At 40.6% G+C, this 12,398-nt stretch overlaps 1 protein-coding gene across 9 annotated transcripts in view; it reads left to right on the forward strand.

Annotated features, from left to right (window-relative positions):
- SEMA4D (semaphorin 4D) overlaps positions 1-10,586 on the forward strand; it is an 83,562-nt gene extending 72,976 nt beyond the window's left edge. For all 9 annotated transcript variants that reach the window (XM_086869125.1, XM_086869124.1, XM_086869120.1 and 6 more), the window contains 7 exons: positions 776-951; positions 1,083-1,239; positions 2,005-2,227; positions 2,646-2,761; positions 6,574-6,746; positions 6,982-7,025; positions 8,137-10,586. In XM_086869125.1, coding sequence (XP_086725251.1) covers positions 776-951; positions 1,083-1,239; positions 2,005-2,227; positions 2,646-2,761; positions 6,574-6,746; positions 6,982-7,025; positions 8,137-9,053 — 1,806 coding nt within the window. In that variant the 3' untranslated portion in view covers positions 9,054-10,586. The remainder of the gene's footprint in view (positions 1-775; positions 952-1,082; positions 1,240-2,004; positions 2,228-2,645; positions 2,762-6,573; positions 6,747-6,981; positions 7,026-8,136) is intronic.
- Positions 10,587-12,398: the final 1,812 nt, after the last annotated feature.

Consider the following 12,398-nt stretch of genomic DNA (forward strand, 5'->3'; position numbering starts at 1 on the left):
TATATATTTCAGACTGTTGTTTGAAATAGAAATCAGTGGTGGGTTGCAAATCTAATAAGCATTTATACTTAATTGTTTTAATAATAATTTTGCAGATTTCCTTTAATACATTGCATACACCATTAGGTAATAAATGGAAATGTTAATATTGTTTCAATATGCTCTTTTATAAGAGAAGTAGCAAAGCTACAGCTCAATTATCAAATATTTTGAAATACATTTCTAGTCAATATATCTTAAACCCTGGTACCTGCAAAGCCTTAACAAAGGTAGTAACTGCTGGAAGGGTTAAACCATTGCTGGATTTCTTCTGATGAAATTATCAGTGTCAGGCAAGTCTTAAGGCATACTGCAGTGTTAGAATTTAAATCAGTTAGAATCAGTTTTGGTGTCACAGAACAAATGCAGCAACACACTTCTCTTAAAGGACAGTATAGTACTTCCATACTCGTTTTACTTTTTTCCTAATGATACATTGCCCATCTCAATTTTTCCGAGTGATGCTGAAGTATGATTCTTCATTAACTCTCATCTTCCCTGTATGTGTGACAGAAACAATTTTGCATTATTTTTGTTAAACTGATTTTCCTGTGGCTTTCATACTGTTGTGTTTGTGAGTGTGTTAGCATTTACTGATGTTGTTGTAGATGAAATAATATAAAACACCAGGGTTTAGTAATTGCATGCTATATAGCAGTGCTTCTGAAATGCAAAAACGCTGCTAGTTCTCCTCACAAACACTTTTTTCTTTTTTTTTTTTTTTAAATGCCATAAGAGGGACCAAGGAGGATTAAGGACCTTGCAGAAAAAATGGACTTCATTTCTCAAGGCCAGACTGATTTGTACCATCCCTGATAAGAATTTAATTTTCAATGTTATCAATGATGTTTTTATTCTCAAATCTCCGACTTTGAAGGAACCAGTGATATACGGAGTCTTCACCCCACAACTGTAAGTGTGGTACAGCCTTTTCCTGGATAAATACCTTTCATCTCAATTGGTTGCTAGAAGAAAGTGATAATTGCTCATATGTTTTGCTGGGTTTTATTTTTTTTTCCCCTAATATCTTCCTGAATTCATAGGAATAATGTGGGACTGTCAGCAGTGTGTGCATACAATCTGTCTACTGTAGAAGAGGTTTTCTCAAAAGGAAAATACATGCAGAGTGCTACAGTGGAACAGTCTCATACAAAGTGGGTGCGATACAATGGGGAAATTCCTAATCCTCGACCTGGTGCGGTGAGTTTCTCTAGTCTTGGATCTGATGACTTCCTTAATGCTCCGGAGGAAACAGACTAGGGAGTACTGGTAACCTACTAACGATTCATTTGTCCGCCTTCACGTGGTTACTTCTTGTAAAAACTTGCTAGAAAAGCGTTCAAGTGATACGTTCTGAACGTTTTATCTGGGAATCAAAGTCTTTGGGCTTTGAGTTTTTTTAATTTTGAAGTTATTTGCTGAGTTTGTAATTCATTATTTTGTTAATAACTTTCTCATTGTGAAATAGAACATACACTTTTTAGTTCAGATGGAAAGGAGTATAGCAAGCGTTGCATTGTCTCAGTAGAATCAGCGTGTCTTTCTAATGTAGTGCACTGCTCTGCAAATCAAAACTGTCCTAGTACGAGGTCTCTTTCAGACTTTTTTTTACTTCCTTATGTTCCTTATAGTCATACTACTGCTAGTACTGAAGGAGGTGATGGTTAAAAGTATTGAGGGTGCATGAGACCAGAGAAGGAATTTTTTTCCTAGAACGTATTTTGGACCCAAACAAAAATGTAGTCCAAAGCTCAGGGATTAGTACATCTCTGAAGCCGAAGTGCTATAAGACCTGAGGACCTTCCTGGGTACAATGAGTATGGTGTACAGGTGTGGTTACTGGCCAGAATAATGTGAAGAAGAAAATGGAGGCAGCTGCTCTTAATTGTCTTCATTTTGTACAAGTATATGATACAATTTGATTGTCCTTTTTCTTTTTCACCCTCTCCCTGTCCCCACTTCTAGTGTATAAACAATGAAGCCAGAGCATCAAACTACATGAGTTCTCTGAATTTACCAGACAAAACGTTGCAGTTTGTTAAAGATCATCCTCTAATGGATGACTCAGTGACCCCAATGGGAGACAGACCTCGGCTAGTAAAGCGAGATGTGAAGTATACACAGATTGTAGTTGACAGAGTCAGAGCACTCAACGGCACCATCTATGATGTTATGTTCATTGGTACAGGTGAGTTCTGCAAAACACCTGTTTTTGGTTATGCACTGATTCTCTAGTTTTCTTAGAGAAACTCCTGAGATTTCTATATTTGCATTGCTTTTAGACCAGCTGGTGTAAAAAAAATGTAAAGTGCCACAGTAAGTGTACAGTCTTAGGTGATTTGAAAAAGTATTGCAGAAAAAGAACTGCAAAGCTTCAGTGAGTTCAGCAAAACCACACAATACAATCCCCAACTAGTCATTCTGTGTACCAAAATGTTCTTGCTCAGAGGTCCTGATGATGGCAAGTTCAATGGTTACCTTTAACGTGGAGTTGTTCTGGTGAACAGCAAGCAGATTATTAAGACAATTTTTAGCAATTGTGAAGGCTTTTTTCCTGCCTTTTTATTTAAAGGATCTTACTTAAGCATATTCCTCTGTTGTTTCAGATCAAGGAGCCCTGCACAAAGCTATCAGCTATGAAAATGGAATGCATATTATTGAAGAAACGCAGCTTTTTCCAAATTTTGAACCAGTCCAAACTCTCTTGCTTTCATCCAAAACAGTAAGTGGTACAAGCATCGCAGCATTCATCTCCTTTTGTTCTTTGACAAAACTTTCTCTATACCACTTTGTGACCTTGTGACAAGAGATTGTTGCTGTGCGTGGAGCAGAGGCTGCATTTGTAACTCACCATGCTGCGTTTGCCTCACATATCGCCTGCTGCATTTCAGTATGTTTGGTAGATGGAAAACTTGTGAAGGCATTTAGATCTTCACGGGGAATGGCTGTGGGAGCACAGGTATGCAGGTCTTCACTTGGTTTCCATGTGCAGAAGCAGGGAACTGCAAAGTGTTTTAAGAAACCAATTTCAGGTTTAGCGTGATGTAAAAAACCTGACCCCTTGTGGCCACTGCAGATGGGTGAGGAAAAATCTCCGGGTTTGAGGTTAGCAGAGGAGTGGTGTGTGGTTCTGGGGAAATAGACCTAAGAGGAGAGAACAGTCTTCTAGCACAGGGTCTCATAACTGTGTAGTTGATTGATTTCTGCAGACCCAAATCTCGCAGGCTCCTGCATGCTGGTTGTGTTGTGAGAGCAGCCACTGCAGTTGCTGCAGCTGTGGGTGAAGACCTCTGGTGAGGTCTTGTCTGCCCAGTGGAGCACCAGCTGCAGCTCCAGCTGGGTGGAATGAGAGCTGCTGCACGCTCCAAACCTGGCAGCTTTCCTGCACTGTTTATCAGTTGCTTAATTCAATCCTAGAGTGCTTTTGTGACAGTAGGAGGATAGTCACTGTAGTTTGTGTATGACTTAGGTTTCTGCCCCTAGTAACTCAGACCTTCACATCTGTGAATATATCTGTGTATGCCTGAAGTCACTTGCAGCATCAGTGAGATTTTCTGTGTTTCATAAAGAATGAGTGCCTCTTTTGAAGTACCTAGTAGTACTACCGGCATTCAGTAGCTACCCTAGTGATCAATAAGTGTTCTGCAGCTTAGGGACTTAGGAATACTTTGAAACAGCTTTTGTTTTTGTGTGATATTTAATAAAATTTTGCATGTCAACATGATCAGCTCAGAGCTTTATGCCATAATTTTTACAAGCTCATCCTGCATGCTTATTTGTCCTTTCATGTTTATAATAGAAGGACAGGACAGAATATATTTTTGCTAGACAGACAAAAATCAGGATGAAGAACGTCTGTGCTTAGTTTTCCATAAACATGTTTGTATTATTTTTGTCTGATTCATCACACTGACAACTCACTTACTTATCTGTGCAGATGTGTATTATGTGTGTGTGTATACATATATATACATATATGTATATATATATTTATACACGTATATGTATATATGTATATATATATATACATACACACAAAGTATTTGCTTAATCAGCAAAATAAGTTTCAAATTACTTGCTTTGACAGGAAGTTCTGGAATTTGCCCTTTCATAGACGATAATGATAGATAACTCTTCTAATATATATGCTAATAGCCATTCCTCTAATTGTGGGATCATTCCTACACTGGCTTGATTGTGATTTGCGTATTTCAGGAGAATGCAAGGAAAGAGATGGGCATTAAGCCTGATGCCAAATACACATCATGTAGCAATTTAAACACGCAGTTGAAAGGCTGCTGTAGGAATAATGGCATTGAATTTATTCACTCCGGGTCCATTTGCCACATACTTGCTGAAATAATGCTGCCCAGTACATTCCCATAAAACCAGAGGTCCTTTTCAGTGATGGGGGAGCAGGAGGTTGGGTTGGCTGCCAGAGTCATGGTAACTGTACAGTCACAATACCACCCAGGCAGGGATTCCTGCTGCTTCCCAGCCTGAAAACACAAGTTTCTGCCTCCACAGTCAGTGGCTACTGAAGTCCACGAAGAGCTGGCATTGTGTTACGTGTCATGGCATCCCACAGTAGTGGTACTTACCACAGAAGGGTAGTAATTGCCCTGATGGTGGGCTTTAGACCTCTCTGGAGTCAGAGTCCTTTCTGAGCTCATTTTTAAGTGGTCTCTAGGTTCTTCCCCATAGTGTGGTGTGGGGTGCGGTGGGCAGTGAGAAGAGCCTACAGTAGATCATCTTAACTCCTGCTTGATTGGAAGGTGTGTCTGGATGTTTTATTCAAATGGTTTGCTCTGCTCACTGCATGTTCTCTGAACTCCTGGATGTGTGAGCCGGGACACTACAACCCATACAGAGTGTTGCACTGTTGCAGAGTTACCCAGCAGAGCACTAGAAGGATGAGCAGTGCTTGGTGCAACGTGGAGACCTTTGAGCAGAATGGGAAGCTTTTCCTAGGAAGTTGTAAGTCTCCAGCACTGTAGACTTCCTTCTATGAGTACTGCAGCATAGTCAAACACTAATCTGTGTTAAATTTCAGGATGGAAGAGTGCATTTGAATGTTTGTTTGACTGTAATTCAGACTGTAACTTCCAGCAGTGCCAGCAGATTCCTTTTTGATTGTGTTTTATCTTACATTTTCCAGTGTCAAGAGTTCCCTTGAAAGCTGTTTGCACACTTTATGTATGCGAGAAGGATTCAAACTAATTTGTGCTGGGTCTTGCAGCTTCCTCTAGAGACTTCCTGATGATCATTGCATTAAAGAGACTGACCTGTTCAGAGTTCCTGTGGCAGAACCTCCTTACATCCTTAGCTGAAAGAGCAGAGCATCACTGAACCCCAAAACCTAAATGCAGCCTTTAGATGCTCTGTCAGTTCTTTTCTTGAGCGTGTTTGTGATGTCAGGACCAAATGTGTGCACCTGAACATGAGATTTTTGAGGAATGTTTCTGTGCTTTAAATCTTTCCTTGGATGTCTGCTCGTCACTTTGTGACTGTACTCACACTGCTGGAGTCACTGCAGGCATGACAGAGTACACTTCTGTGCACCGAGATCTGTACAGTTGTACAGGAAAAGCCATTCCATGCTTGGATCCAGCTCGCTTGCCTGTCAGCTGCAGCAGGGTGCTGATAAACCTGCTCAGTATTCTGCTCAGGATGAAGCCAGCCCGCTGCTGAGGTGGGGTGTGCCATTCAGCTTTCTATGCAGAGCCTCTCAAAAGGAGTAGTGAGTCAGTCATGGTGGATTTGGGCTGCAGCACAGGCCCCTTTCTTGAGGCTTTGCCTGATAATATATAAAGTCACACTATACCTTTAGCCATCATTTTCCCTGAGTTCTAAAGCAGATGAGTGAAATACTCAGGCAGCTGGCTGCCTTTTATAATAAGGGTGAGTGTGGTCTTTTCCTCCTGTGCTCAGAGTGAGACTACTTTGGGATCCCCAGCAGCAATGGTTCAACAGCCACTGTGATTATTTCCCCCTTCTTTTAGGGTGTCTTGCTAGTGCTGTTTCCTTTGAATACTACAGTGTTCTTCCTTAAGAAGCATTTGACTCTCATAAGGATGATGCTGATGTGGCTGCAGAGACAGGCTGGCTAAAGAGCTGAAGGCAGTAGGGCTGCTTTGGCTTAACAGGAGCAGTCCTACTGCCCACTCAGTCTTGAGTGTGCCAACTGCAGCCTTGTTGTCAGCACAGCCTTGCCTTGCCTCATAGAAGGATTACTGCATTCATATTTCTGGAAAAATTGATAAAGTTTAGTGAGACATGGTTACTTTCCACATACCTGTTCTAGTCTTTTGTTGTCTTTTTACACTTTCAGCATTGCTGTAGTATTTCCAAGATAACTTTCTAGAAATAAGAGTTAATCAAATGCTTACTTTCCTGAGGCACCACTTTTTACAAAAAAGGCTGTATGTATGCAGCTCTTTAATAACATTTAAATTTTTCCATGAATTGGGTAGTTTGGGTTTGAGAAAGTGATTGGCTATGATGGTTTTTTTTTTTGTGCTTTGTTTTCTTTAGGGCAGAAGATACCTCTTTGCTGGTTCAAATTCTGGTGTGGTGCAGTCTCCAGTGGCATTCTGTGACAAGTATACCACTTGTGTTGACTGTGTTTTAGCAAGGGATCCTTACTGTGCTTGGAAACCTCTTGAAGCTTCCTGCATTGATATTTTTAAAGAAGGTGAAATGGAAAGGTAATAGTATCCTTTAAATACCTTACAGTTACAATCAATATTGTCCCTTACTGATGATTAGAATTTTAAAAATCGAGTATTTTTTTTATTTTAAAAATTGAAATTTCAAATACAGACTTTTTCCTATCCATTTATGTCTGCTAGTGCTGCTTACATGACTTATTAGTACAAAGGGATGGGCAGATTTTAGGAAACAAAAGATTTGAAATTGTAATGATTGGATTTCCTTTTACAGGAACTGGATTCAAAACATAGGTGGAGATGCATCTTCTTGTTCTGGTGAGTTAGTCTTTGAAGAGCTCCTTCATATGCCTAGGTGGAGTGATGAAAGAATTCTATTTAGTTCAGCTTTGCTTTTGTGATTATCTAGACATTCATTTACATTTTAATAGGTATGGGATTCTGCTTTGAATATTTGAGCATCTGTACAACCTGCATGTTGTCTTAAAAACTGTCTGTGTTTGTATGCATTTCAGTGTGCAGTGCACAACCCCCTGAAATGAATGGGGGCACCTCAACAGTGACTTGTGAATGAAAGCAATACCAGAAGTACTTCTATTGCAGAGGCCTCTGTCTCTTTGATGCAGCATTTGACATTCTACTGTGAGCTTTGACAAGTGCTTGGTTATAGCTGCTAGATCAGATTAAATTATTCTGAAAAAAAAAGCTGGTTTTATGGTGAGAGGGAAGGGGGAACTCAGAACATGATGTAGAGCAGCTCTGAAGTACCTTCCATAGTGCTTTAAAACAAGTAACCACAGGTCCTTTCTTTACCTAGTGTGCTGCTGTCACCAGATCAATGAGATCATAAAGTGTAGAGTAGAGTTACAGGAGATTTTAGCTCCAGTAAAAAAAGCTCTTAAGAGTTTGATGTACTCGCTTTTTATTTCTAATCCAAGCCAAGCATGGACCGCCATGAGAGCTTTGCTTGTTATTTTTCTGTTAACTTATGGGGTGCCATAAATTGTGGGCATGCCATAAGTGCAAATATCCTTTTTTTCAGAAGAGATTTCCAAGTTCAGTTTCCTCTTGGATACTTTGTAGCCGCTGCTTTACATAAAATGCACTAATTGGCTATAAAGTGAGACCAAGTACAGTATCTTTCCTGAACAGTGACTTGTCAGGTGCACACTCAGCTGTGGATCAGTGAGGTTTCACCTTTATCTTCATCTTAGAGTTGAGGTGTCCTATCTCTTAGTTTGTCTTGATGTTCCACGTGCAGCTTGGTATTCCACTGAGATTCTTGCATGCTGTCCACCCGGTCTTGTGAGGTGAATGCCATAAGTCTTCATGCTTCCAGTTAGACTGTAACACAGTCTGGTGAAGCTGTACAGATTAGAGCAAACTGGAATCATTGCTGATACTCTGCACGTTTATTTTGATGTTCCAGATAAAGTAAGAGAGAATCCCCTACAGCATACATTCAAGCATGGGAGCACAGCAGAACTCAAGTGTTCTCAAAAGTCCAATCTGGCACAGGTAGTTTGGAAGTTCAAAGATGATGTGCTGAGAGTGGAGAGCCCCAAGTACCGTCTGCTGGAGAAGGCACTGCTCATCTTCAATTTATCAGAAGGAGACAGTGGTGTTTACCAGTGTTTGTCAGAAGAAAAAGTGAAAAATAAGAAGTTTTCTCAAGTGCTGGCTAAGCATGTTTTGGAACTGAAAAAAATGCAGCATACCACAGTGGGCCCCACCACGGCAGCCGCACCAACAGAAGGTAATAGTGATGTGCCAAAAGTATCGGCTGTGTCAACCGAGGGGTCCACTGCTCACATCTCGACCACTCACACGGCACCAGTAACAACAGCAAGGATATTAACTAAGCCCATTGGCCCTGTCCTAACGAGTGTAGCCTCCAACACAGAGCTCTTCAATTCAATTCCTGACGCAGTCCCTGAAAAGACGATGTTCCTCAAGTCAAATGATAACTTCCTGTTGATGTTCCTCTTCCTCTTCTTTTTCATTCTCTTTTTGTGCCTGCTCTCCTACAACTGTTACAAAGGGTACTTGCCAGGGCAGTGCTTGAAATTTCGCTCTGTGATGCTGCTCGGTAAGAAGAAAACGAAGTCAGATTTTTCTGATTGCGAGCAAAGCGTGAAAGAGACGCTGGTGGAGCAGGGCAGTGTCAGCCACCAGAGCGGGGAGCAGCCCAAGCCTGCGCACGACACCGGCTACGAGACGGAGCCCGACTGCGGGAACAGCCAGCTGCAGGCTGGGGATTCGCAGGCGTCCCGTGAGGCCAAGGACAAGCCCTTCGACGTCAAGTGCGAGCTCAAGTACGCCGACTCGGACGTGGAGGGGGACTGAAGGAGCCCACCGTCCCTCTCAGTGGCGGAAGTGAGCTGTGGTCCTGCGGCTGGCTATTTGAGCACGGAGAGCCTGGGTGTGACAGCTAAGCCATAGCAGGGGTTACACGCTTAAGCTGTACAGCAAGCCAATTTTCGTTCGGATCTCAGCAGATTAGAGAAGTGGTGTACTTGTCTGGAGACCATAGCATCTTGTGTTGTACTGTGTTTTTTTCTGTTTTTTTCAAATGGCCAGTTTCAGATCACCACTTGTTTGTTCCCAGTTTTTCCCCCCACTGAGCACTTTGCTCTAGTGAAGCTACTTGCTTGTTCTTTGGCCATATTCTTCGATAGAGTAAAAGTAACTTTATAATTCAGTTGGCTTTAAAAAGTACTTCAGTCTTCACATATATTTAGTTGCCATTAAAAAAAGATCTAGTTTCATTTTAATTCCAAATTGGAAATTGAGTTTAGTTTATCAGATTGGTAAATTATAGACTTTTGTCCAGATTGGGACATTTTTTTTTTCTTTGCTTCTAGTGATTGTTTTTAGTTTTATGCTTTGTGTTTTGGCACACTAGATCTCTTTAGTTGGTTAAAGTTAATTATTTTAACTACTCTATAAGTATCTTAGATTTTAAGGTATAATGGGGATAGCATTGCCTTGATTTGTGTAAGACTCAGGGATAATCTTGTTTAAAGGCTCTTTTCTTTGCTGCTTTCTAGAAATGTAGGTACGACAATATCAGTACAAAACATGGAGTAAGTGGGGAATGGGGAAGGAGGAAACAAATGCTTTTTTTTTTTTATTTTTTTTTTCCTCCCCCCCACCAGCCAGCCAGCTGGACATAGTCACATTTTATTTTCTATACAAAACTGGATTTATTTTTTTTTTTTCTTTAGTTTTATAGAACAGTACAGGCAAGCAACTGTCAGTTAGCAGTGACACGGAAAGAGATTTCTTGCATTATGGAAGCAAAACAGGAATCAAGAAGAATTAACTCCAACAATTCAGCTGGTGACTCACTGGAATGGACTGTTAGGACACAGCCTGATGAGAAAACTTTGCTGATTTTTTTCTTTTCAGATTCAGAAATAACTCAGCTTCTTTTTGTGACAAATACTTGCAGCGTCACCCTTTCTGGATGATACCTTCACTCTCCTATGCAACTGGAGACTGAAACTGGAGCTGCTTAAACAATCAGTCCTTTGAACTCTTTTATGTGAATCATGCCTGCTAACGTGAAAGTGTGCATTTGTTCTCAGCCTGGTTCACAGCAGCACTGTTTGTCTGTAAAAGCATTTTATGTGTGCAGTACAGTCCTGAAGAATTGTTCCTTTCACTGCTTCTTTCTGTAAATATTGGTAGAAGTAGAATACATTTTAACAGTAAACAGCAGTATGCCTGGGCTGCTTTTCTGTGTTCAACTTTCATGCAAACATAATTTAGACCATCTTAGTGTAAACAGTTTATATTTTATAAGATTCAGTTTGGTTTTATTTTTCTATTTTTAATTATGTACATATTACAGAATAAATATTAAAATAAATTGTATTACATCTTGGCTTTTCTGAAACGTGACACAATGACAGTGCTTTCCATTTGGCAAGGCACTAATGTTCCTTGTGATTTTCTTTGGGGGGAATCTAAAAACTTTTTAATTAATTTGAAGCAGCCTCTCAGCTTCAATTGAAAGGGTTATAACCCAGGCGGGGAGATGGGAAGGATGGGAGGAAAACAGCATGGGTGAAGGAGAAAAGTGCTCTCCTCTAGGGGCCTAGGGACACTTTGTCTTACTACCTTTCTGAAACTCATTTGTCTTTTTGTAGTATTTCTTCATTGTGTGATGTATTTCTTGCAACTTCTTTCCTTAGTACCCTTTTACTTTCTTTTCTGTCCTCTTCTGTCATACAGCCTCATCTCCTATACCTTTCCCTCCTACTGGTACCTCCTTTTTGTCCTGTGTGGGAAGTGATTCACCTCCTTCACCCACCAGTACCCAGCCTGATGTTTGGTCTAGCAAAGACCCCATAAAGGTCATGTTGTTGCCACCTTTCCTAAGTGACCAGGCACAGCATGTTAGTGTCCGGGAACCCTTCCACCTCTTCTGCCAAGCCACAGGTAAGTTGGAGGACCCCTGTATAAGCCAGCACTTTCTGCATTAAAGGTTTAGCTGTGTCACCATGTACTGTATACATTTTATTTTTGTGATGTTTGCGGGGGGAAAAACAAGAGCACGGAGAGACAGTGTCGGGATGCCAGCATGCTCTTAGCAAGAATAAGTCACTGCAAGTCCTGTACTGTATGGTGGAGGTTTTGATTCAGCAACCCACTTCAGTGTGTTAGTAGTTGATTTTATTAGGCTCATTTGCATGCTGAAGGAATTAAATGAATCAGGGTTGCATACGGATGTTTAGCAGGTAGATATTTTCATTGCCAGTGTGTGTGCAGTTTAAAAAACACACTTTTATTGGATTTGAACTTAGCCTATTTTCTGGACCAGGTCAGTCAATCCTTTTTCCATCTTACTTCAAATGGTGAAGTACATACAGTGATAACAGCTTCCATTTTTAACAGATACATTTTCTGATGTGTACAGGAGGAAAAAGCTATTTTTTCCATAGCAGTTCTGCGCTTTTTTTTCCGGTTTTTGTTTGGATTGTTACCAAGTACAATTTGTAATTGCTGGTTTAAACTAAGAATGATTTAATGGATCGAAACAGGTCTTCATATGTAACCTTATTCTTTAAAAGAACAAGTTGTATAGACTGAATAATTTTTAAAAGTATTATTGTTCAATATTGGCATCCCTGTTGGTGTTTTGTGGATTCAGATCAAAATGCATGTCTTTATTAGCATAGATCTTAACAAAGGCAGTCTTCATGTTTCCATGGCTAAAAGGAACAGCAGAGAGATGAAGGTTCTCTCATAGAATAGAGTAATTTAGACTTGAACGCACTTTTCAGAGGTAATCTGTTCACTTTTGCAATAGGCAGTTCAGAAACTTGGTTGTCCACCATGAAAAAAAAAAAAAAGTTACAATAGCACAAAAGACTTTAACAGTTTGATAGTTGTGCTACAGACCTAGACTTTATTTTAGAATTACTTCCTTTTCATCCAGCAGTGCCCATCTTAATATGATGCTGATGCTGCTCTTAAAAATTGTCAGTAATTGTACTTGCTTTGTCAGTGAACTTAAGGAAGGCACAGTGTCCCTAAAGTCAGTGTGTGCACTCCATTCCTCAGGAGGTGTAGGGGTGAATAGTGGGAGAAACTCTCACAACCTCCTGACATCCAAGGGATGCAGTAATGGCAACAATGGGGCCAAGGTGACCCAGCTATGGAGGCACTTGTAATGCCTCTCAG

Source organism: Cyanistes caeruleus, chromosome Z (assembly GCF_971803275.1).
Source record: "Cyanistes caeruleus chromosome Z, bCyaCae1.hap1.1, whole genome shotgun sequence".
In the NCBI taxonomy this organism is placed as follows: domain Eukaryota; kingdom Metazoa; phylum Chordata; class Aves; order Passeriformes; family Paridae; genus Cyanistes; species Cyanistes caeruleus.